The sequence below is a fragment of the Rhinopithecus bieti genome, unplaced genomic scaffold, assembly GCF_001698545.2.
Source record: "Rhinopithecus bieti isolate Rb0 unplaced genomic scaffold, ASM169854v2 scaffold_47952, whole genome shotgun sequence".
In the NCBI taxonomy this organism is placed as follows: domain Eukaryota; kingdom Metazoa; phylum Chordata; class Mammalia; order Primates; family Cercopithecidae; genus Rhinopithecus; species Rhinopithecus bieti.
Genome location: NW_016820098.1, coordinates 142,577 through 169,299, shown reverse-complemented (window position 1 = coordinate 169,299; position 26,723 = coordinate 142,577). Strand labels below are relative to the sequence as shown.

The 26,723-nt window shown below is 44.3% G+C and overlaps 1 protein-coding gene and 2 long non-coding RNA genes across 4 annotated transcripts in view; 1 reads left to right on the top strand and 2 right to left on the bottom strand.

Moving 5' to 3' along the window:
* Positions 1-1,376: 1,376 nt before the first annotated feature.
* LOC108520214 (uncharacterized) lies at positions 1,377-9,754 on the bottom strand. Its single transcript, XR_001882859.1, has 2 exons — positions 9,666-9,754; positions 1,377-1,800 (listed from the first exon to the last, which is right to left on the bottom strand). It is a non-coding gene; the product is annotated as an uncharacterized LOC108520214 (long non-coding RNA).
* The window catches only part of BAALC (BAALC binder of MAP3K1 and KLF4), an 85,069-nt gene continuing 67,384 nt past the window's right edge, over positions 9,039-26,723 (top strand). For both annotated transcript variants that reach the window (XM_017859476.1, XM_017859475.1), the window contains exon 1: positions 9,039-9,468. In XM_017859476.1, coding sequence (XP_017714965.1) covers positions 9,309-9,468 — 160 coding nt within the window. In that variant the 5' untranslated portion in view covers positions 9,039-9,308. The remainder of the gene's footprint in view (positions 9,469-26,723) is intronic.
* Positions 25,339-26,723, bottom strand: part of LOC108520215 (uncharacterized) — a 19,997-nt gene continuing 18,612 nt past the window's right edge. Inside the window, exon 3 of the long non-coding RNA XR_001882860.1 lies at positions 25,339-25,386. This is a non-coding gene — a long non-coding RNA (uncharacterized LOC108520215). The remainder of the gene's footprint in view (positions 25,387-26,723) is intronic.

Sequence of the window (26,723 nt, the reverse complement as noted above, 5' to 3'; positions counted from 1 at the left end):
ATCCCTGAACATCAAAGAGCTTTGAGTGAAATTATTTTCCAAGTTTCACTTACAGCCTCCTCCTTTCTATAGGATTTGGCCACAGGTTCATGGAGGAAGGGAATTTGGGGAGCTGATGAATGCGCGGGGCAGAAAGCACATACGAACGTCCTGCACCAGGCTGCACTAAGAAGCTTCCCTCTGTTTGATGGCTAAGGCTTTGCTTTGTGAGCAAGCTTGCTGTCCCAAAACCTTCCCCCCGAAGGATTCTCAGTCTGTCAAGCAAATAGAGGCCACCCAAGCCTTTGTCCAGATATGTTTAGAAATATTTGAATAATTTAGCTTTAACCTGTTCCCCACGACTATCACCTACTTTTCTTTAATTCTGTAATCACCACTATCCCCCCCCACCCCGCCCCTGGAATATCTGCATGCATTCCCGAGGTACATTGTTCTTTCTAATGTAGGGCTTTTTCAGCAGAGTGTGTGTATATATATATATTTAAAATCCTAAAATTCTGTTCTTTTTTTGAGATGCTTTGATAAGAGTGAAACTACTTGCTTTCTGGCCTCTGTGACAGCAGCAGTTCTCTGAGATTCATTAAGTTGCCTGTGGTAGCTGAGAACTTGAAATGCACATCAGTTAATTCAACCTTATGAAAGAATGTATCAGGAGACAAAATCAACAATGCAGATAATTCAAACATTCTACCAGCCCACACATCATTTTTACTAACTTATTTGTCCTCAGAGCTGTCAGGCTGAAACCCTGTGCAACATAGGTAATAAACAAATTTAAATCATCATTCTTATATTCATGGCCTGTTCCTGGATTTGGTCATATGACTGTTTATGAGGGAGTTCTCAACTGTGGAGGGAGTATTTTTTTACCCTATTTTCAGTAACTGTTCTATTTTTCTCGATTCTGAATAGGATTACTCACAGCATAGATGCTTCTTGGAATTGGAAAATTTTCCTCAAGGCCTTTAATCATTTCTGATTTTCCTCCCATGAACTGTAGGACAGCACGTGTGGCTTTCCTGCAATGGGATCATCCTTCAAGAGGACCTCAGAGGCTCTCCACCTGGATTGTGACATAAGCAGCTGCAGCAGCCTTGGATGTTTCTGGATAGCCAGCCCCATGAGAGCAGCTTTAAAATAGGAGACTGGCTTTGTGATCAAGAGTGTGGACTTTGCTGCCATGTAGACCTGGATTTAAATCCTGGCTTCAGTGTTTATGGATGACGTTGGACAAGTCATTTAACCTCCTTAAGTCTCAGAGTTCTCATTATGGAAATGGAGCTCTTAATAGTACCTACCCCCTAGTGTGGTTGCGAGGGTTAAGTGAGATCACCTATGTTCAAAGTGCTTATTATACGGAGACTGGGACATGTAAATGCTACATAAACGTTAGCTTTTATTAGTCGCTGGAGTGGAGGAGAGAGGACTGCTGCCTCCCTCTCAATGTCCCCAGCCTGGGAAGCCTGCCTATGTGCACCAAGGCCCATCTGACCCGCTGGATCAGAAAGGGTGCCCTTCTGGGGAGGGACGCCCACCCCCGCAAGCCCCTCAGTCAGTGTCCACACTTTCCTCTAGGTTCAAAATGCAGCTGCATCTGTTCAGAAACCAGGTGTTGCCTGTGAGTTCTGCCTCGTTGGCCAGAGGTGGAAGGAAGAAAGGGGTGGAAGGAAGGAGGAAAGGAGAGGGGCCTTCACACTTCCAGAGCCCCACTGGGGTTACCTTTGCTCGCCCCATTCTTTTGTCTTGCTCTGAGGATGCCAGGACTTTAAGGACATTGTCGGTGAGCACGTAAGTTCACCCCTGCAAGGTCAAAGGCAGGACAGAAAGAAGACCCAAATGTCCCAGTTAGTCAAGGAAAAACAATCACAAGAATAAAACATTTTTAAAGATTAAAATAATAGCTGCCATCTGTTGGGCAGTTGCTATGTGTTAGGACTTGTGTGAAACATGTTCACACGGTGTCTCTGCTTCCTCACAATACTGTGAAGTAGGTATTATGCTTAATTGAACACAGGTTCAATGAAAATATCATTCTAATCCTTGATTTAATTACCCCAAATTCAGGCAGAAGATCAGCCCACCCTAATGGACAGTGTACCAGGAGCTTCTGCGTAGGGACAATTTTCACCTTCAAAATGCCTTGTGGGCTGCCTCAGCTTCCTTTCCACCAGCCCCTGGGCTCCCAGTTCTCTCAGGAGGCAGTGTTTTGCTGGGTAATTACAGTGAAAGACCGGATTGTCCTGCTCATGTTACCCCCTTCTCCGTATTTACTATAATCAGGAAGTCGTGTTTTTCATTTAGGATAAGGCAATTACTCCTTTGTTGACTGAAGTCCAGCAAAAAGCAAACTGAATCTCATTTCCACATTAATGTAATGGGAGCAGGATGGAGAGGCAGCCTGATTTCCTGGTGTCTCAGCTTCTCTCTTCTATATCTGTATCTCCTCTGACGGAAGCATCAGTCATAATAGCAACAACCAAGATGGCATTGAGAGAGTAAAGTATTATAGTCCCTTTCCCTCATCTTGGGAAATGATAAGTAAAAGTCACCATCTGCTCCCCTGAGCCTTGCTGCGGTGTGACCTAACTTTACATGCAAGTACAACGAACAACCTGCCCCATCCTAAGAAGCAGTAGAATAATATGAAAAGGACTTTTCTTTTTTTTTCTGCTGTGCCTGGGTAGACAAGCAACTCTTTGCAAAGGGAAGGGAATAAGATGTATCACATCTCTTTAATTATTGAAGATCCAGGTTAACTGTGGTAGAATTAAGCAAAGAGCAAACAAAATGTTCTGAATATGTTTTCTTTTCTCTCAGAGAAAGAAACTCAGTCATCTGGACTGCTTTGTGCCATATAAAAATCTCTGAGAACCTTCAAGAGCCCAAGAAACAGTTCTCCATGCTCTATGCCATGATCAGCGGTTAAAGAGAACATTCTGTTCCATTCCTCCAGCTCTGCCTTAGAAACCCAAGTCATGCACTCCTAGGCTCCTGGCATTGTATACCAGCACCAGCAATTTTCTGCCAAAAGCCTCAGGCAAAATCTACTCTATCTATTTCAGTTCCTCTCTTTTCATCGGATTGTATTTTTACAGGTGACTTCTGATTCTCACACTGCTCTTCAGATTCATATACTGCTGTGGTCTGAATGTGTGTTTTCTCAAAATTCAAATTTAAAACTTAATCTTGAATGTGATAGTATCAAGAGCCAAGGCCTTTTGGAAAGTGAAGGTGGAGCCCTCGTGAGTGGGATTAGAGTTCTTATAAAAAAGATTGAAGGCAGCTACCTAGCCCTTCCATCTCTTCTGCCTTGTGAGGACACAGTGTTAATCCCTTTTGTCTTCCCACCATTTGCAGATGCAGAAAGAAGGTGCCATCTTGGAAACAAAGAGCAGCCCTCATCAGACACCAAGTCTGCTGGTACCTTGATCTTGGACTTCCCAGCCTCCAGGACTGTGAGAAATGAATTTCTGTTGCTTATAAATTACCCACTCTAAAGTATGCTGTTATAGTAGCAGGAATGGACTAAGACTCATGTTGTCAAAATCTTCTTGAGTTAAAGGTGAAGGTACAATCAGAACTGGTACATGGAATTGGAACCATAGGTCTTAGTAAACACTGTAAAAATGCGCTGTTCGAATCTATAGAAAATGCTCTCTCTCCAAGTTCAGAAAGAAGTTACAATCTGCTTTTCCTTTTTTTTCTGAAGGGAAGTAAAATTCCATGTTTCTGGACTAAGAGATCTATACCCCAATCTTTCTCTTTCTGACATTTATAGTAACCTTTGGCAAATTACTCAAGCTTTCTTTGTTCTGGTGAAAAGAAAGTGCACAGGACAGTATTACTAAGTGGCCTAAGCAACATTAGAGGTAGATAACCATGATTCCAAAGGCCTTTAAGAAGGTGTAATGCTATGTGGATGTTTTTATCGAAACCTTCTCTGGGTTTTCAGAATTCTCTTTGGAATTAGTCCTGTGGGAATATGCCTTTTGGGATCTATTCTTACTTCTTATTCAGTCCCCTTTTCTTGTATTAAAATCTACAACTTGAAGTTATTCTGTCATTTAAAAATCAGGTCCATGACCTCATCATCACTGGGTTTTCCTCTCTAGGCCATTTCCAGTAGAATGTTGGTCATATTCCCATGTGAGAGAACAAGTCAGTCATTCATTACATCTGATCAATGAGCTAGTGCTATACCATAAGGAAGTGTGGTAAAACCAGAAACTGAGAAACACCAGAAAAAAATTTGCTTTGTCCTGTGTTTTAATTTGGGGTATGATGAAGTGCCACAGGACATTAATCCAGGGACTGAGATAGACTCTTAAGTTTGGCAATCAGTGAAAGAACTTGCTGAATCTCTCTAGAATTAACCTAAAGGAGCCAGCCTCTCTTCTCATGAGAATGATTTATTTTAAGGGTTAGTTGAGAATTAATTCTACAGTGTTTAATTCCACATATAAACTTCATTTTTATGTAAATGTTTTGTTGTAACATATTCAATTACTTCCTTTGGTTGTTTTTCTGCGACATTCCCTTTTCATCTTTTCTAACTTCTTAAACCAAATAAAAAAAACTCACTTATCTTCTTGCTGTTGTAGTATTTGCTTTCATTTCTTATTTACACTCTGTGATGATGTTTACCCGATCTGCCCACATCACGTGGATTCCAGGTGTACCATTCATTCCCTGGGGAAAGCAGTCATCCTTCAAGGCAAGAGATGCAAGAATGAGCTCATGTCAAATGATATTTTCTGATTTTTTTTCTCCAGATGTGGGGAACCAAATCAGATCTTGTGCTTTTGGGTGCTAACTTTGAGTCCTCTTCCTTTACATCTAAATGACAATTTGTGGATCAAGGAGGATGTGTCAACTAGCAAGACTGAGGACCTAGAGGGATGCTCTGTGGAAACTGCTTTAAAATCCTTCAGAGGGAGGACACAGAGCTCTGGTTCTGGTATGTTCACTGAATCTGGAGCAGTGGGGAAACTTGCTGAGATTTGGCATTCAAGACCAAAGAGATTTACCTAGGGTCTGTGCCCCATAGGCCAGAATTATTGCTACTGTTGTTCCTCATTTATGCTACTTTTTCACTTGGAAAAAGATGAAAACTTGTAAGGCAGTGAATCTATCTTTACTCCTTTTCAGATGACTGATTCTAAAGGCAGGGTGAGGTTCCTGCTGACCCTTCTGTTCCATCCTGATTGTCCGCCTTACTGAAGGTCTCTTTTCTACAGCTCACAATAGTCGGGTAGAGCCCAGTGATGCCGAGCCACAGAAATGAGGCCTTGGAGGGAGAAGCACTACAGGCCTCTGCTCCAGTTTCCGTAGAAATGAGCCAGAGGTGGTACCAGTCACAGGGGTTCTTAAAGCCAAAGAGAATTTATTCTGAGAATTCCATCACCTAACAAATACCACTCTGCAGTAGTTTTTACAGGTATAATTTATTTCATTGCTCTGGATAGCTTTGGCTCAGGCTTTCCAATGCCCTGTTGCAGCCTTTCTTCTTAGAATTCTCTGTTTGTTGCTTTCAAACTTGATGGAAAAAGATAACCAATTCATGCCAGTCAAGCTACAGATTCTGAACAGAGGGTTTAAGATAATTTATTACATTTTACATATTTACATTTAATTTATAACATTTATTCCTAAAGGTTTAGGAGAAAATTCAATCCCAGCTAAAGACCTGTAATTAAAAGAGCACAGAACCAGCAGCCAGAGGCCCCGAGCTCTGGCTGAAACTTCAGCTCTGCCGGAGATGACATTTCCTGTGTGACCTTGGGCAATTCTGCAACTTTCTGAGCTATGATTTCCTAGTTGGTAAAATAGAAGGACTGGATTGGCTGCTTTTTAACTTTTTCTGGCTCCTGAATTTCTCTGAATCAATGGTGTTATGTAACGGCAAGAAAGAGATTCCATGAAAAAATACCACTGCTCTGTGGTAAAAATGGTGGTAAAAAAATTTATTTGTAGGAAGGTTGTTAGCAGTAACATCATAAGGGAAGGAAAAAGAAAGGAAAGAAAAGAAAAAACCTGCCTACTTACCAAACTTCTGCAGTGTGCTAAGCAAATTCACAAACATTATCTCATGTGGAAAGACATAATAATTTCAGGGATTTCCCTCCTAAGGGAGAGAGATGACATTGTTGCTTGTTGCCCCAAAAGTGCTGTGATAGCAACATTCATGGAGTGTTTCTATGTGCCAGGCACTGTTTGAGGCCCTTTACACATACTGACACAATTCATTATTCCCATTTACAGATGCTGCAACCGAGGCTTAAAGAGGTTAAGTATCTTGCCCAGGACCATCCATTTAAGTAGCAGAGCCAAACTTTAAACTCAGAAAGTCAGACTCTTGAACTTGCACTTTTAACTGTATTCCCACCTCACCTCTTGCCATTCATTCATTAAGCAAATATTTGGTGAGCACTGACTCTATGAAGGCATTAAATTAATCCCTTTTGAAGATTCCAAGCATGTCACCATGTCTTTGTCTTTAAGAAGCTTAAACTATACACAATAGATGATCAGGTATGTGTGTGAAATGAGTGACCACACTCAACCTTAGCCAGGCGGTACTTGATAACCATCTCTGTATTCTGCAAATGTTCATAATTCCATTCAAATAAGTAGACAGGGCCTGGCAAGAGGGGTCCCTGCTCTGAGCACCTGCTCCAGATGTCCCACTCTGGTTCTCCAGCCCTGGTCCTCTCTATGGCCAAGGAATCCAGGGGGCACAGAATGCACCTACCTGGAGCCTGAGTCTCAGTCCCTTCTAACCTCCCTGTTGGGTAGTTGAGTCCTTGCAACGGTCTTCTCCAAACCCCCTGAGTCTACTTCAAGGGCTTGTACTGGAAGCAAACCCCATGACGGCAGACCACGTCCGCTAGGCACATGCTCCTCAGCCAGGGGGATGGCCAAGGGCAGCTATTTGTGGGAGGGGAGTATGGACAGATCTTAAACCCATGGGCCCACAAGGACCTGTGTGTAGCAGGACTGAACTGAGAATAGAGAGAGGAGTGGGTGGGTCAATTCCACCCACAATCCCACTGCCATGTTCGGTGCAGAACTCCAGAGATTGAGAGAACGCTACATTAGAACCTGGTCTTTTAGGTTGTTATGAAGATAACTTGTCAAGGTAGGAGGATAGCACATGTTTCAATTAAACTTGCTCACTTGGTTTATAGCTTTTACAATGTAGACATATGGGCATACGGTTTCCATTTGGCCCCAGCATATCCCTCCACTTCATATCATGTTTACTCTGTTTCCTGTGCTCACCACACTCCAGCTCTTTCAGTTTTTTTCATTTTCTAGAACTCTCCCAGGACAGTCTAACTTAGACACTGTTTCTGGCCTGTCTGCTCTTTCAGTGGTAACATCACGAAGTAGCTGGTTATGAAAGGAGCACTGTGCCATAGAACTGAGGAAAGCACAGGCTCTGCTAGAGATGTTAAGTATTCTCTCTCCTTGAAAGCTGGTTCTTCTGAAATCAAAATATTCAGGGGGGAAGCAAAAGGGGCACAGGGCATCTGAATTCCAAAAGGCTAGGGAAGTCACCACTTCCCGGATAACTGCACTCCCTCCACCTTACACCTAAAACAAGGTTGAAGAGGCCTGCCAGGGCCGTCTCAAAAGGAGAAGCAAAGCCTGCAGAGGAGGCCAGCCTGAGCCCTGGGGTGGGAACAGGTGCTGGACTCAGCATGAGGAGGAGGAGACCCTGGGGTCATTTCTATGAATCTTTGCTCTCTTCTGCATTATAGATTCTGGTTAGTGCCTGCCGGAGGGATGTCTGATGGCTCCACCCTCAACTGGATCACCTTTAGCCCAAATTGCAATAATTTAAGTGAATCAAATTACTATAAAAAGATACTTTATTATTCATTCACTGGACATTTACTGAGGGCCTACTATGTGCCAGGCAATGCTCTGAACTTGCCCTACCTACTGGATGTTACGTACTAAATGTTATAGACAATGTACTCTAGTATATTCTATAAATTATATAGTATATAATGAGTACTATATCTATATTCTCTATGCTTGACATGCTGTATTAAATATCACACCCTGTAGTCTACATACAGTGGATAATATATACAATATATTATCTATGTATTATGTCTACTAGAACAGTCTTTTGCCACAATAGGAATTTAGTAAATATACAGTCATTGAATGAATGAATGAATATGATACTTACTTAATACCATATTCTAGCAGAGCTTGATCATTAAAGAGTTATTCTTCAAACCCTTCCCTTTCCTACCCGCTTCTTGAAGGCTAAGAAGATTTTCATCTTTCACCACCTGTTCTGGATTCTTGAAACAGGTAAATTCATTGGCCTACCCAAGTCTGAGCTCTAGGTCTCAACCTGCATGGACCTGAGGGTGCATCGGGAAAAGAAAGGCTGACAACTGGACCCCAGGAATGTCAAGGCCACCCTGGGCTTGGAGGGAGGAGCCATGCCTCCAAGTTCCACTCAGAGAGGAGGTTCAGGATGCTGGGTGGTTCCAGGTGATCTATTGCTTTCTGGAGTTTAAAGTTCAGAGGATAATGAAGTCCCACAGCTGGAAGGGGTGTTAGTGACACTGCCTAGCCCAATTCTCTTAAAAATCGTAGCCCTACTCCTGCCTCCCCAAATCAGATAAGACAGGCATAGGCTCTGACTGTTACCTTGAGTCTTAGCGGCAATACTCTGGCCCGGTTTGCGGGGTTGCCTCCAGTTCCACTGCTTTTGTAACAGGTGGCCAGAAAGCTTGGGTCCCATGATAAGCTTTTCAGTTCTTTCCAGGATGGATCGAAAGAAGGAAGGAAGGATGGATGAATGAATGAGTGAGTGAAGGGATGGATGGATGGATGGATGGATGGATGGATGGATGGATGGATGGGCCAGAGACTGGGAACGGTAATCGCGGCCTGACGGGTCCGAGGCCCTCGGGAGCCCCAGCCCTCCTCCCGCTGCGGGGCCGCGGCTCCTGCTCCCGGGCCGGCTCGGAGTCCTGAGGGAGGGGGCGGGCGAGCGGGGGCCCTGGGGTGGCCAGGGCGAGGGGAGGGAGGACTGGGCGGTGGGGATCGGAGGGGAGGGAGGGCCTTGGAGACGGAGAGGAGGGACGGGCGGGGAGAGGGCCCGGCGGAGGGGCGGCGGGCACCTCGGGAGCTCCGCGCGGCTGCAGCGCGGGCGGGAGCGGGGACGCAATGTCGCCGCCGCCGCCGCCTCCTCGCGGGCCGGAGCTGCTCCGCCGGGACTGAGCCGCCGCCAGAGCCTACAGCCGAGCAGCCGCCGGGCGCGCCTGCGGCTCAAGAGGATGGGCTGCGGCGGGAGCCGGGCGGATGCCATCGAGCCCCGCTACTACGAGAGCTGGACCCGGGAGACAGAATCCACCTGGCTCACCTACACCGACTCGGACGCGCCGCCCAGCGCCGCCGCCCCGGACAGCGGCCCCGAAGCGGGCGGCCTGCACGCGGGTAAGTGGCCCGGTGCCTGCAGACCCTCGCCCGCCCGCTTCCCAGGGCGTCTTGGCCCCGGGCACTGAGAGAGGAGCCGATTCCCCGAGGAATTGATGGCTCGGTGGGGGTGACTGGGAGGAAGCAGAGGCAGGACCTGCCCGCTGATCAGTGGACAGACGCAAGCCCAGGGAGCGGGGTCGACCAGAGCCCCTTACCGAAGGCTGCGCCGACCCTCCAGCTTCCGGAAGCCCAACGCTGCTTGGCCTTGTTCAAGGCTTGCTCGCAGGTCGGGGGACCGGTGGGTGGGAGGACAGCCCACCTCCCCCGCACACCTATCCCTCAGCCACCCACCCCAATCCGCCCAGGGCCGCCTCCGCCCCGTTTTGGCCCATCTGCCACCCCCGGCCACCTGCGTACCCAGCTGGGTGACTTCTCATCCATTGGCCACCTGGCGCCCCTCTCCCTGGATTTATACACAAGGCGCCTGCCTGGGTTCGCCTGGGTGGAGTCTTCCTTGTCGCTTCCCCTTTTCTCCCTCTAGGAAATGAACCCAGTCGTGGTCTTCAAAGACCAGAATCCTAGTTTAGGTCAAAATAAATGCATGCCCGCCCCATCGCTAGTTCTGCACTTTAGGTTACTTTGGAGCACTTGTTCCATAGCAAAGGACTTCTCTCTCTACCCCATGGTGTCCCAATGCTTTGTAGGAGGCAGGGCATACACGTGGATTTTGACTATAAATTAAATACTCTTGCCTAGGTCTTTCCTCATCCAGCAGAAATCTGATAAAAGGAGATGCAAAGAACTGTCTGGTCAGGTTATAAGTCAAGATTTTTTTTCTTTTCTTTTCTTTTCTTTCCCTTTCCTTTCTTTTTTTTTTTAGCAGAACAATTACAGTGCAGAGATGCAAACTGCTGCCACAGACTGACCTTTAACCATACACGTATTGGTGACATTAAAAGGAAAAAAATCTCACTACTTATTACATGGTTGTTGTCCAAAGCTATATCAATATCTGGATAAAAATGTTTTAAGTGTTTCTTCGCCCAGTGATGTTTTTGGCATTTTTGAATAATGAAATCTAAAATGGAAAATAGGGTTAATTTGAAGCATAATGTATATCATAGGAGGAGGAAGGAAATGCGAATTACTTTTAAAAGGTTAAGAATCTTAAATCCATGCCTACTAAATAAGAGCTGTCACTTTAATCGAGAATAGGTTTCTCCATTTTTAAGGACCAAAGCTGGCTCCTTTTCCACATTAACTTTGTGACTTGCTTGTATTTTAAAATTGAGGACTGTCTGTGAAAGCTGTACAATACAATACACACTATATTTGTCTCTAGTTTTTCTGACTCACAGTGGCAATCATAATGGTTATTTTGTATTGCCAGTGCTTTTAGCAAGTTACCAAATGGTGTGTTGGCTGAATTCAGTGTCAGCATGAGGATATGAGCCTTCTAGAGGGACCTGGCAAATGTTAGATGTGACAGAGTTTCCCAAGGAGGTGTGGTACTTCTCAGCAGAGTCAAAGGCCAGAGATGTACTCCAAAGAAATAAGGGTGAAAAGATCTAGCATGAAAAAAAATATAATAAACAACCAAAACCCCGTTAAGTACTGCTTTAAGAAATGGTTACCATGGTGACTGGGAGTCTACGGGGTGTGTGTGTCTCTGTGCGTATATGCATGTGTATGGGTATGAAAGTTATTATGGGCTGGCTCTATATGTACATGCATGTTCCTCACAACTTTTCTGACACTCCTTGATTTATTACTCTGCCATACTAATTCACATCCCATCCATCATGAGATCTGGTCCCTGCAACAGGTGGGACCTGGGACAGACACACTCATTCATGGTACCCTGCCAAACATGGGCCAGCCCTGCCAGACAGGTGGTCCTGAAGGCCTGCATCCTCCAGAGGAGGAGCTCCACTTCAGCCCCAGGACAGCACCCTGAAATTGGCAAGATGCTTGTATGGGCAGGGTCATTTTAATTCCCTAGGAATTTCTGTTAGCCTCAGGGGAGAAGGAAATTTCTGAAGACTAAGATTAAATCAAGGCCTTCCTTGGGGGTGTGCTGGCATTCCCTAGGGCCTTTGGAAATGACTTGACTCCTGCGGGCTTTTCAGACTGGGAGCTGGTCATCTTTAGTCAGAATGGGTCATCTGTGAAAGCTACAGATCTCCTGGGTTTCAGCCACCCTGGGAGATGGGCCAGGACTCTGTATTACTTTCATCCTCTTTGCCTCCTCACTCCCGCCTCACCCACCCCCTGCCAGCGCTTTACTCATGAATTTACCGCCAAGCTGCTGGGGGACACCTAATAGCCTCCAGTGGCTGTGTTGTGATAGGAGGCCAGAATGCCACTTTTTCCTGTTTACAGCATTTGTTTTCTGATGGGAGAGGTGGGTAGGAATGAATGAAAGAGTTAGATTCAGGAGAGTCCAGATTGTAAAATCAACAAAAATGGCTTCACTACTAGGGTTTTGCAGCTGGAGAAGGTCTCTGGAAGTCAGCCATGTGAGGCAAATGAGACTCTCAGGGGAATCATCCCCTGGCTGAACACTCCTTCAACCACTCACAGACTTTACCCTCAGTTCCCAAGAATCCTTTCTGGGACCTTAGTGATTCTCCTTTGGTGTCAAACTGAAGTCACCTTTTCTCCTGGCTACTTCAGGACTTTTGAGGGTTAGGGGTGAAGCTAATTCATCTTTGCATCTTCTGTACTGAGCACATCTGGGACTTTGTAAAAGTTTTCAGAATGAACGGATGCTCTGTGTAAACCTGTCCTCCATCCTGTCAGCTCTTCCTAGATCCCCTTCTGCCTCTTCTTTGCAGTCCTTGCTACTGAGGTTTTCCTACTCGAATCAGTTTAGCCTAAATTCTCCCAAGGGCCTTTCTGATCTCAACTTCTCTTTAAAAAGTTCTCCCCAACTTTACCCTACTCCTTTCAAACACCTGACCCAACCCAAAGATTCCATTTCTTCCGTAGCCTCCCTGAACCCACAACCTCAACTCCACAAACACATCTGTCCAAGAAAAGTCCCATTTCATCACATCTGCTTTTACATCTCACTTGTATTTCTCTTAGCCCAATCCAGATTGAGGGTGTGTCACATGACAGGTGTCCAGCAAATATTTGTTGAATGAATTCTGAATTTCACTGCAGATAGGGAAGGGGCATGTTTTTCTGCCAGTTCCACAAAGAAGAGGGTTTCTTGCATCTTCTTCTTACGCAAAAAGTGATCCTGAGCCTGTGGTTCCTGTTTTTGGAGATCATCTCCACTACTCAGTGGAACTGAGTTAATTTTTTAGATTTGACTGTTAAGTAGGCTAGAATTTAAGACCTAGCTGAAGCCATGGCATGTGATATCCATTGCTTTCCTGTGTCACCAAAGTCTGTCCCTCTGTTACAGAAGAAAATCAAATTGGTCTGACATAATTTAAGCCTCATCAAATTAGTCTGCTGGATTGATTTTTAATTCCGTTGCCTGGTGGGGGTCTCCAAGGAGAAAGGAAGTCTCTGAGGTTGCCATGACCCAACCTAGCTCAGTCATTCCATACATTAATGACTTCCTAGCTTCACCTCAGTGTAATCACAAGCCCCATAAATTGCATCCTTAAGCACTCTTTTTTTCTAATTTCTGCAGAGAAAACATTTCAAAACTTTCTAAAGAACTTCTCCTTTACATTTTTAAATTGCTAAATAATTATTTTAGTATAATAGAGGTTTGCAGAATTACAGACAGCAAAATGATTTACCTAAATAAACTGAAAGTCAAATAAAATGGAGAGTATTTAATATTATGATTACCCATCATTTATTAATGACTTACCAAGGGCCTGGTGCTTTATTGGGCACTTTGAATTTTCTCATTGAATCCTCACTGCAGAAATGAGGCAGGAACTATAACCACCCTCCTTTTACAAGTGAGGAAATGAGGCTTGAAGTCTGCAAGTAACTTTTCCCAGTACCAGCCTGGAATCTAGCTCTATCCAATTCCAAAGCCTGTACTCCTAAATACTGCCTTCCTGATTAATAAGGGATATGCTATGAAATTCTTGATTTTACAGTTCACGAAACTCAAAGTCAAGTCTGATCTTTTGATATTCTACTCTGATCTCAGACAGCACAACTGTCTTTTGCATCATCTCTAAAGGTTGGAATATCTTTTCCCTAAGGAAGGAGGCCTTCCCATACCTTTGTGGAGCAGTTCTCTTGTGAGACTCTTGCTGCTTCCTTGTAATTTCTACCCGGTGAGCTCCAGACCCGTGTGATCAAGTCTGGCACAGACAGCTCTTTCAATATTTGAAGATGGCTGTCACATCTCTTACCATGGATCTTCCAGGCCAAATACATGCAGTTCCTTCAATCACTTCTCACACCTCATGTAGGCCTGACCACATTCATAAATACACTACTCGGTTTGTCAAAGTCCCTCTTGGTACAAGGGACCTATGGCTAACTCCAAGCTACTGATGTCAGCTGAACGGCATAGGGCAATACGAGGTGTGTTACGATATGCTCATTGAACAGACCTCTCTTGGTTTGTTCAGGTTAGGATTTGTTTGTTTTTCTGCTGTTGTTTTTGCCATATTACCTTGATGACTCACATTAAGCTTATGATTAGTTAAAACCCTTAGATCTTTCTTTATACTCAAATTTAAGTTTTTTGACATCAAGGACATTGTCTGTATTTTCTCTGCTGTGTACCCAGCACCTGGTACAGTGACTAAAACATAGGTGGCGCTCAATAAATGTTTGTTGAATGAATGAATTTCTTTCCTTATGAATCCTGAATTGGTATGATGATTTCAGCACCCCAAATAAGGAATTTTTGCATTTATTTCTGTTAAATTTCATCTTATTGGTTTCAGTTTAGTGTTTAAATTTGCTGACCTTGATTCATTTTGATAGAGCTATGAAGACAATATTCTAGGTCTTTGTTTCCCTGTGTTGATAGAATATCATAAAAGACATGTCTTTTTTAGCTCTTTTGTTCACTGAATAGACATTTGCACAAAGATGACCTGAAGAAGTTACTATTATAGGGAAGACAGACATAAAACTGGACACCGTTCAGGTCAGCGTGGTCCATGGTCCATACTAGAAGGGCATGGAGAAAAGCATTAGAGGCATTCAGGAACTAAGCAGTTTGTTCTGCCTGGGGAGGGGTCAGTGTGTATACAGACCCCTGCAGGAGCCCAGCAGAGGAAGGGGACTGTCCCAGCCAACCTCCCACCCTGGAGAGGACCAGGAGGGCAGCCCAGCTGGCCTGACTACATCCCTGAGAGTGAGAGCACCTGTGGAGAGGACAGCCTGGGCTTCCTGGTGGATAAATCCCCTACCCCCACACCCCAGCTGCCTCGACTTACCTGTTACCACTTGTTCTATCTTTGAATAATTAGTGACTAACGTCTGCTCCCCTCAAGGATGACTGTTAGGTTTGGTAAGGCAAGGGGTCTGTTGGGTTAGATAAGGGGTCATTTCATGCACAGTCCTATCCCTGTGCCTAACGCTGTTCTGGTTACATTAGGACCCTGAGTAATTTCTCATAAATGAGTAAATCTAAAACTTCTGTTTGTCAATTTCTTCTTGTAGACCCCAGATATGGTGTTCTCTTTCCTTATCAGTTCCTCTGCTCAACTTTTTGTTGTTTGTCTGATGGGCTGCATAGTAAGAAAACATCCCCACCTTCCTTACACCCCTTTTGCCAAACACAAGCCTCTTTGTTATAAGTTGTTTCTTAAAATCACTGCAAGAGACAGGTGGTAACAAACCTAGGCAGTTTGTAAAGATTTAGGAAGCCTCATTTTCCCATGGCCCTTGTCTCCTGGGCAGAGTGTCATGTTGTGCCATTGGCTCTCCAGACACTTTGAGAGTCTAGTGACGGTACCTGTCACACTGCATTGCCAGGGCTTGGTTATTCCTCTGTCTCTCTAGTTAGTCTGTGAGCTCTTCCAGGTTGGGGACCACATGATTGACATTTGCATGCCTGGCATCTTCCACACGCTTGTCGAATAACTGTGAAAATGAATAAATGAATGAATGATCTAGCTGTGCAAATGAAGCTTGGTCTGTCATTCTTATAACCTCTTTCCTGAGTCTCATCTTAGATGCTTTTGTCTTAGATATCAGTCCATTGAACCTTGCCTTTGTTGGACGTTAGATAAAACAATTCCAACCCTAAACAAAGATGAATTTAAGGTGACTCCACTGCAGGGTGTAGTAGCATCCTAAATGCATTCCAGAATTTCCTCCAGAATATGTAGAAAGAATGAGTAAGACCTACTATTTGATAGCACAATAGGATGACAATAGTCAATAATAACTGTATATTTTAAAATAATTTAAAGAGTGTAATTGGATTGTTTGTAACTCAAAGGATAAACGCAGATTTTTTTTTCTGCAAAAAACATTGCAGATTTTTTTTTTCTTCGATTTATAGACCCTGGTGGGAAGGGCCTTCTTCTTTGAGTCAGCAAGGGGTCTTTTCCTGGCTCATTCTGCACTCAGCAATCCCTCACGTTTGGACTCCTGGAGGTCCCACCTTCACCCTGGGATCTGTGCACCTGTGATCCACAACATCTTCTTGCTGATAAAGCCATTCTGCCCTTGTGAAGTTGGGTGTCTGAACCTCTTCTTAGAAAATGATGCTGGGCCATTCATCCCAGGAGTCCTCCCATGTCAGGCCCACAGCCTTGAGACACTCTCAGCAGACCTTTGGCCTCTGCTGCAAAATCCTATCCCTGTGAAGACTCCTTCAGAGCCTCTCTGGCCAGTCTATATGCCACATTTACTCTCCTCTGCAGAGCAGAGGGGTTTACACTGAGCCCAATTGTGATATAGCTCCAGCTAGCTTGGCTAACGAACACTTGCTTCCTCACACGCCTAACTCCCATTCTGTCTCATGCCCAACCACAGCCAACTCTCTTGAGAATGTTGTTCTTTTAGAATGTTGTTATGGGCTGATTTGTGTCTCCTCCAATTTACATGTTGAAGCCCTAACTCCCCTCTATCCCAGTACCTCAGAATGTGACCTTATTTGGAAAGAGAATCTTTAAAGAGGTAATCAAGTTGAAATGAGTTCATTAGGGTGGGCCCTAATCCAGAATGACTAGTGTCCTTATGAAAAGGGGAAATTTGGAGACAGAGACAGACACACAGGGAGAACTCCATGTGGAGATAAAGGCAGAGACTGGTGATGCTGCCACCAGCCAAGGAGCACCAAAGTCCGCTGAAAACCACTGGAAGCTCAGAGAGAGGCAGGGGACAGATTTCTCCCTCAGGGCCTCCAGAAGGAACCAACCCTGCTGATAATGTTTTTTCTTTTGTAATTTCTGTGGGTACATAGTAGGTGTACATATGTATGGAGCACATGAGATGTTCTGATACAGGCATGCAGTGTGAAATAAGCACCTCATGGAGAATGGGGTGTCCATCTCCTCAAACATTTATCTTCTGAGTTACAAACAATCCAGTTACACTTTGTTATTTTAAAATGTACAATTAAGTTATTATTGACTATAGTCACCTTATTGTGCTATCAAATAGTAGGTCTCATTCATTCTTTCTGCCTTTTTTTTTTTTTTTTGTAACTGGCCTGCTGATATCTTGGTCCTGGACTTCTGGCCTCCAGAACTGGGAAACAGCAGGTTTCTGTTGTTTAAGCCGTGTGGTGTGTGGCACTTTGTTGCGGCAGCACTAGCAAACCAATGCAAGTGTGTTTATGAGCACTAACACTGTGAACATTTGGAAATAATAAGTCGATGAATTTCCAGTGTTACTTCCTCATACTTTTTTCTGAGATTGGACTTGTTTCCTGGCTGTTTAGATTCAAATAGCATTTATTTGAATCTACTATTTGCATTTACTATATGTGATAATTTTTCTTTTTGACATTAGTTTATATCACCCTCCGAAATAACCTCATAAACCATTGTTCTCGTCACTTGCCGGATGAGGAGCTGGGATTCAGTGAGATGAAGAGACTGAGCCAGGGCACCAGCTTGGAAGTGGGAGAGCTGGGATCAGAATTCAGGTCTCTTGTTTCTGAATCCAGGGCAGGGTACCTTGTGCTGTGCTGCTAAGCATGAATGTAGTACCCTCCCCCACCCCATCTGCCTAGGGTTTTTCTGAAAATATTAACCATTTAACGTGGGAGCCTCCTGCCAGCATTTACAAGGCTGAGTCCCACAGCTCTGCAGTGCTTACACTGTCCTCTCCCTGTGCTGAGTGCCCGTGCTGCTCCAGTCTCCATCTCCATAGAAAGGGTTGCAGGAGGTGCCCCAGGTATCCCAGTCACCTGATAGGCCCAGTCACCTGATAGGCCCATTAAACCAGAACAGTCTTTAGGCAGAATTGTATATTTTTTCTGGTTTCAAATGCAATCCATGCTCCTAATTAAACATTTAGAAAGTATAGAAAAAGCACGCAGAGGAAAATAATGCCTCTCTTAGCATTGAGGTTTCATCCGTCAGGTCCCATGAAGAGGATGCTGTATTTACATCTTACATGAAGGTGATGTTTAAAGTTCGGGATGGGGGGATGGGAAAATTCCTCAAACTACTAGGAAGCTCAAAACCAAGAAAAAATATTTTTTGTTCATTTTGTATTTAGGAAACCATATAGAGGTAGTGGGAGCCCAAGTCTAGTTTGAATGGAGGAAGAGAAAGGGGGCAAGGTCATGGAGAAGTAAAGGGATTTTTCTTTTTTTCTTTCAATACTGAGCAAATATACTTGAATTCAGGCAAATTATATACCAGGGAAATGTACATGTGACTCCACTGTACGTAATTCCTCCATGTTTCCCTCTTACCACCCCCTCAAGCCCCCACAATAGGCTCAGGCTGAGTATGCTGTTCTATGTTGTTCCTCGCTGTTTTCTGGGATTTAGTCTTTTTATAGGTTGTATTAGTCCATTTTCATGTTGCTGATAAAGACATACCTGAGACTGGATAATTTATAAGGAAAAAGAGGTTTAATGGGCTCACAGTTCCATGTGGCTGGGGAGGCCTCACAATCATGGTGGAAGGTGAAAGGCACATCTCACATGGTGGCAGACAAGAGAAGAGAGCTTGTGCAGGGAAATTCCCCCTTATAAAGCCATCAGATCTCATGAGACTTATTCAGTATCTCGAGAACAGCATGGAAAAGACCCACCCCCACGATTCAATTACCTCCCACCAGGTCTCTCCCACAACATGTGGGAATTGTGGGAGCTACAATTCAAGATGAGATTTGGGTGGGGACACAGTCAAACCATATCATGTATATAGAAACATGGTTGTGTGTGTGTGTGTGTGTGTGTGTGTGTGGCTGGGTGTGTCTGTGTGTGTGTGTGCAGGGACCAGCTTTCTGAGTCTCAAATGCCCATGAGGTCAGATGGGTTGGCTGCTCAGAGCTGTGACTGGTACCATTCCATGTGCTTCCAGCTCCAGGTCTTTGCATCAGATGGGATAGGCACCTAATGTCTGCCTACATCTCACCATGTGGCTTCTGTGTAATAAAGCAAAGCCAAAAGCCTGGGTAGGTTTTTCTTAATCTAACACAATCTGCTTTACAAATGATGCCAACTTCTCCTAGATTCTGGGATTAGGTTGTCTACCAGTCTTCACTTGTGGTGATGTTGTGAGTTTTGGTCTTTTTCTATGTCTTCATGGGCATTTTAGTGGGCAGTTAGGCAAAGCTGATGCCCTTTGGCCTGGAAATCCAACCCAGGGATTCTTGACCTTCTTCTCTAAGCCATCCTGAATTCTGATACAGCCACACCCACAGCATCACCTGGCTAGATCTGGTCTCTGTTTACAATTTCGTACACTTCCTCCCCAACTAGTGAGCCAGCTTTTCGCGAGCATCATGACTTCAGGTCCCTGGACCTCAACCTGCTCTCTGCATCCTTCACTCTCCCTGTTACTTTATTTGGAATAATATAATAGTTCAGTTCTTAAGGAATTTGATTTTTTTTTTTTTTGAGATGGAGTCTCGCTCTGTTGCCCAGGCTGGAGTGCAGTGGCTTGATCTTAGCTCACTGCAACCTCCACCTCCCAGCTTCAAGCGATTCTCCTCCCTCAGCCTCCCGAGTAGCTGGGACTACATGCACATGCCACCACACCCGGTTAATTTTTTGTATTTTTAGTAGAGACGGGTTTCACCGTGCTAGCCAGGATGGTCTTAATCTCCTGATTCGTGATCCGCCTGCTTCGGCCTCCCAAAATGCTGGGATTACAGGCGTGAGCCATCTCTCATGGCCTAGGAATTTGATTTTAACAACAGGCATTTATCAGCTGTGTGACCCTGAGCAAGTTTCTTAGCCTCTCCGGGTTTCAGTTTCCACACTGTAGGACAGGACTTATTGAAGAATTATGCATTCACAAGTATGAAGGACCTAGTGTTTCAGTATTGTGCATTCTAGCAGCCAGGATCCCCTCACATCCTCAAGCTTGCACCAGGCTTGTCATGCCAATCTCAAACCTTGGGTCACCTTTCCCCTCTGTTCCTTACACACTTGTTTTGGAGCTGCCCAGCATTTCTGGAAAAAGTCATGAATGTTGTGATTGCCCCTATGAGCAATTCATGCTCTAAAACAATGATCTCACCACCCAGCAATTCTACTCATTCCTCATTAATATGTGGTAACAGACCCCATACAGTAGCCCCCGATGCTATCCTATACTTTCCCTCTGAATACCAAAAAAAATCACAGACTTTCTGTGAATTCTCCCATTTTTCCTTCCAGTGACCCAGCATACATCCTTCTTGCCATCTGAGGGTTTCTAAACATCTTTAGCCATCCTTTCCTCTTAGTCTGTCCATTTGAATTCTAAGTGCACTGACAAGGTTGCTCCTTGTTGTAATCATATACAGGAACCTCACAGGCAGCTCCATTTGTATGAAGGTCTACTCTGCATCTCCACGGGCCCTCCCCAAGCCAAGCCACATCTGTCTTCCACTTGAACATCTGCCATAGCCTGCTTCCATTCATACCCTTGACAATTCATTCTTCATGTCTTAGGCAGAACGATCTTTTAAAAACATATGTCAGGTCCTGTCACTCTCTTGTTTAATGCCTTCTGATAGCTTCCTGTTCTACTATGTGTAGAATAAAATCCCAGTCCCTTCCTTGGCCTCCAGGGGCCTGCATGACGAGGTCCCTGCTGCTTTTCCAGCATGATTTCATTGTTTACTCTGCTCTGTCTTTTGCTCAGCATGTTCCGGCCACGCTTGATTCCCCTCTGTTCTCTGAAAATACGGAGCCCCTTCCTGTCACAGGCCTTCACACTTGCTGGAATGTGCTTCCTCCCCACACCCGCCCCCCTCTGTGTGGTTAACTCCTCTTCGCCCTTTGGTTCTCAGTTCAGATGTCACCTCCTCAGAGAGACCAGCCTTCCCCAGTGGCCAGCTGGCCATTTCCTTCCTAACACCACAGCCTGTCATGGTCTTGTTCATTTACTGTTTAGTTTTTGACTCTCTTGCTCTGTGAGGTCAAGGGTCTGACAGACTCATCCACTGTTACAGTCCAAGCGCTTAGTGCAGTACCCAGCACAGAGCAGGCCCTTGGTGGATGTTTGCTGAATGAAGGGAACCCTCCTCACCTGTTGGACCAGTTAGGGAGTGCATCTGGCTGCCTGAACAGAAACCAACTCCAGGAATGGGATTTAGCCCATGGAAGGTCTGCACAGAGGTCTGGAGGTCAGCGGGCACACCCAGTCACGGACACTGTTGAGGAGCTGGGCTCCTTTGGGTTTGTTGTTCTGCCATCCTTAGTGTATGGATTTCATCCTCATGGCTTCAAGATGCTGCACCATCTTATTTCAAATGGGAAGAAGGAGAAGGGCAGAAAGGGGCATTCTGCCTGATCTATTTCTTATCTGTAAAATGACAGTTTTCCTAGAATCCAGTAAACTTTGCTTGGGTCTCATTGGTCAGAACTGTATGACGTAGGTATTCTGGGCTGCAGGATGTCTAGGAACTCAAGACTTTTAGCTTTTTACCCTGTATTGACCAGGCATTGGATGTGGGCTTCCCCAGCAAGCGGACGTGATATTGTGTGAGGTCATTTCCTTCTACACAGGGAACTTTCAAGCTACCCTAGAAGTATCAGGGTCCTCCTGGCAAAGGAAAAATGGGAGAACAGATACTGGGCAGGCTGCCAGCAAAGTGGTCACATCTTTTATCCTAAAGCTGTGGTCAGAGAGGAGAGAAGATTTGCAAGAACAAGAGAGAAGGGGAAAAGGAATTAGGTAAGTGAGGAGGGAGAGAAGTTCTGCCAGAAACCAAGGTGACATGATTGCTAGTATTACAATTTTGCCATAACAACAATAATAATATATTATTTTTAGTTTCATGTTTCAAGTAAGTTCATAAGGTGAACATTTTCTGGAAAAACTACATGTGCTAATATTGAAATAATTTTTAAAATAATGCTGAAATACCTTAAACTTATATCTTTTAGAATGGTCTTTTAACTTCAGACTGTGCTGTGTACATGAAATGCATGGTGGACATTCCCTTGTCTTCTTGCCTCATTTTCCTGCAAGATTAATGCCAGCCAGAAACTGATGTGCCAGCTAATATTCCACTGAACCAATTTCCAGTTAGTGAGAACATTTGTGGAAGTCTGTTGTACAGCGTCACACTGCTGCTCAGGCCGGGAGTTTCTGTTGGAGAAGCAGCTCACAGCCAACTGGCAAATTTAAAGAGATGACAGTGTTTTCTGTGGAAGTTCAAAAAACCCACCCTGCTGCTGTCTCTAGGGTTTGTGGACTTTAGGGCATGAAGAAACTGGAAAGGCTTGCAGAAAATAGCAGGGCAGTTTGGGAAACCGGTCGCCATAACAACAGCGCCAGGCAGCGGTTACAATGGAAGCAGAGATCTCCTGTGCACCCTTCCTAAGAGGAATGATTCAGGTTTAAGCACCTCAATAAACAACTGGCATGTTTGAAACCGAGGCCTCATTAAAAGATTACCTCCAAGAATCACTTTTCAAGGGCAGTCTTCATAGCAGTCAGGCTCACACTTTCTTGCTGGGGTGATAAGTGACGATGTACAAGCACAAACGAACACAGCTACGACCTCATGGTGTGGCTTCCATTAACTGGGTGCTCAGCATGTGCCAGGCTTTGCAGATTTATTACCTAACTATTATTTCCGTTTTACAGAAGGGGGTAGTCAGAGTGGTGGGATGGCTTTTCTAAGCGTACATGGGCTGTGAGCAGCGGGGTGGGGTTTGGAACTCAGGTCTGTCTCACTCTGAGCCCTGCGGTCTTTCCTGTACACCAGCCCCTTCACAGATTGCTAGCTTCTGTCCTCACCGCCTTTCACCTAGCATTTGCAACAACTTTTGGACTAGTCTCCCCACCCTCAGTCACTCCCACTCCAATCCCCTTTACATTACTGCCAGGTGAATACTCCTCAAGCACAGCTGGGATCATTATTGTGTTATTCTTCTACTCAAAGCCTTTCATGATTTCCCACTATCTACTGAATGCAAATGTCTTAGTGTGGAATTCAAGGCTTTCTCTCCAGCCTCTTCATACAGCCTTTGGGGTGACGGGTGGCGCAATGGGATCAGGTGCCTCAAAGGGCATCCTATCTGATCCCACAGCCTCACCCATCACCCCAAAGGCCTACTGCTCCTGCCCTTCTGCTTCAGTTGTGTGTTCCCTGATAGCACATGCCATTTAGGACACTTACTCCATTTTGAGTTTTCTTATTTATCATTGTGACTTATTTCTGCTATTATACTGTATACTCTTAAAGACAGAGCCCAGAAACAGACTCTGAGATAAACCCTTACTGGAGAGAGCTCTATATCTATCTCAAGATATATATATATATATTTTTTATCTTGGAGATATATATATATATGTATATGGAGAACAGTATAATAAACCTCCATGTACCCATCATCAGCTTTAAAAATTATCAACATATTGCAAATCTTGTTTCATCTCTGCCTCTATTCCCCTTCACCAATTAGACATTTTTGAAGCAAATTCCACAAGTCATGTAACTTCATCCATGAATACTTCGGTATGAATCTCTGAGAAACTAGGACTCTTTAAAAAAGATATTAGATTGGACCATAAGAAACTGTTATTTTTGTAGGTTGAAATAGTATAATATCAGCAATTTCATATACTTCAAACTAATATATAACCACAATACCATCATCACACCTAAAAATTAATGAAAATTTCTTAATTCTGTAATGTAATAATAATTCAGTCAGCATCCCAGTTTCTCCAACAGGGTGAGGGGCACAGGCCAGGGCAGAGGGAGGAGTGGAATGGCTGTTGCAATAGGGGTTTCAGTCGATGCCCTGGGGAGCTCTGGAGCTAGGATGACCATTCAGCAATTGAGAAGACAGGGCCTTTTTACCCTGTATTGGCCAGGTGTTGGATGCAGGCTTCCCCCAGCAAGGAGATGTGACCTTGGGTAAGGTCATTTCCTTCCACAGGAGCAGTGCCTGGAGAGGCACTCAGCTGTGATCCTTTAGCAGCGAACTCTCCCAGCAGCTGGAGAATCTGGCGCAGCAGTCCCACAGGAAGACCTGGCAGGGGTGGGGGTGTAATCACCTTACTCATTTTTCTGCTTCCCTAGTGACTGCATATCAGATTCACCTGGGGAATCTCAAACAAAGGTCCCACCCCGGCACTTCTGATTTGGTAGTGCGGGTGAGGCTAGAAAACCTGCAGTGTCTCCATGTTCTCTAGGTTCCTGGAGAGTGGAGTTTTGTAGGTCTGGGGTGGACCTGAGATTCTGCGTGTTTGACAGGCTTCCAAGTGATGCTGATGTTGCTGGTCCAGAGGTCGTAGATCAGAGGTTGGCAAACTTTTTCTGTAAAGGGACAGAGGGTAAATATTTTAGGCTTTGTGGGCTATGTGATTTTTTTTGCAACTACTCAACTTCTCTGTTTTTAATGCCAAAGCAGCTATAGACAATACATAAATGAATGAGCGTGTCTGCGTTCCAATGCCCACTCCTGTCCTAGGTGATTCTGAAGCACAGCCAGATTTAAGAGCCGCTGTCTTTGATCCCCAAGGCAGTGTGGAAGAGAGAAAAAAAGTATAGGATTTGCAGTTACTAGTCCTAACCCTCAAATACACCTCTAAATAGCTCAGCACACGCTGAATACTCAAACAATGTTTCTAGAATGATGAACAGACAACGAATTAATGGAATCAAGCTCATTTCTTACCTTGGAAGCAGTTTTTAAAGTATCTCGGATAACATTTGCTCATCAAGGTATTAGAGATTTTATTATGCAAATCATGCTCTTGAGTTGGGTGGGATTCAGGAAGAATGTGGCATCATGCAGAGTAAGGTGGAGGGTGCTTGAAGATCAATTTCATCTTCTCAAGGAGTTCTCCTAGCCTTGGGCTCTGAGGAATGTTGGGACGCCTTTGTCCCTTCAGCACAGGTCACTGTTGATTTAGAGAGTTGGGTGCAGCTACCATGGCCTGAGTTGTTTTCTCAGCTGAATCGGATTCAGAAAGTGCTTCTTCTGAGAGGGTGGAATGCTCTTCTAAGAGGCGTGAGGAATAATCATCTCCCTGTGTCTCTCTGAGTTTCACTTTCCTTAACTCTCAGTTATTGCCGCAGGCTGTAATGCCAGAAATGAGGGTTTTTGGAAAGTCGCTGCATGTCTGCTTGGTTGTGAGTCTGGGCAGCTGATGAATGGGTTGCTGTCATGGTGTTTACTTTTCTGAATCAGGTGTTCCTCTGCAGAGGCGGGGGGCTTCCACCCATTATGTAAGCTTTCAGAAAATACCCAATCATCTTCTTAGAGAAAAAGCACCATTTAAATAGAAGCTACTAAAAATGTTAACACGGAGACCCAGAGAGAGTGTGCCCATGCCCTTTAGCCATGTTTGTCTCTTTTGAACATAAATTCAAAATTCAAACACTGACTATTCTTGGGATTCCAAAATCCTGTAGCAGTAAGCAAAAAATTAGTGTGGAATGTATATGATACACAAAAAAGTTATATGAAAAGGTGATTTGAATATGTGTATAGGTACACACACACACACACACACACCACAATAAATGGAGATTATTTCTTCAGTTGAGCATCAAACATCATCTGGTTGCAATTGCTCAAAACAATTATAGAACCCCTTAATTGTAGCCTTGGCATTTTTTAATATAACATTTCAAACATATATGAAAATTTGAAACTTCTAAAACTATACACACGTATTTCAAACTATATATATATATTTGGAGAATAGTATAATAAACCCCCAAGTATCCATCACAGCTTCAACACATTGCAAATCTTGTTTCATCTCTGCCTCTGTTCTCCTTCATCAATTGGGTAATTTTGAAGCAAATTCTGGAAGTCATGTAACTTCATCTATAAATACTTTAGTATGAATCTTTAAGAAATTAGGACTCTTTAAGAAAGATATTGGGGCTGGCATGGTGGCTCACACCAGTAATCCCAGCACATTGGGAAGCTGAGTCAGGAGGATCACTTGAGCCTATGAGTTTGGGACCAGCCTGGGCAATATAGTGAGGCCTCATCTCTACAATTTTTTTTTTTTTTTTTAAATTAGCCAAGCGTGGCCGGGCACAGTGGCTCACACCTGTAATCCCAGCACTTTGGGAGGCCGAGGTGGGCGAATCACGAGGTCAGGAGGTTGAGACCATCCTGGCTAACACAGTGAAACCCCGTCTCTACTAAAAATACAAAAAATTACCTGGGCATGGTGGCAGGTGCCTGTAGTCCCAGCTACTTGGGAGGCTGAAGCAGGAGAATAGCATGAGCCCAGGAGGTAGAGCCTGCAGTGAGCCAAGATCATGCCGCTGCACTCCAGCCTGGGCCGCAGAGTGAGGCTCCATCTCAGAAAAAAAAAAAAAAAAAAAAAAAAAAAAAATTAGCCAAGTGTGGTGGTGCGTGCCTATAGTCCCAGCTATTCTGGAGGCTGAGTGGGAAGATTGCTTGAGCCCGGGAGGCAGAGGTTACAGTGAGCTGATATTACACCACCGCAATCCAGCCTGGGCAACAGAGCAAGACCCTGTTTCAAAAGAAAATTTTAAAAGTAAAAGATATTGGATTGGACTATATGAAATTGTCATTTTTCATAGGTTGAAATGGTGTAATATCAGCAATTCTGTATGCTTCAACCTAATATATAACCACAATACCATTATCACATCTCAAATTAATGAAAATTCCTTAATTATTAATTATCTAATGTAATAAAAATTCAGCCAGTGTCCAAATTTTCCCAATGGTCTCATAAATGTTTTCTTTTTTTTTC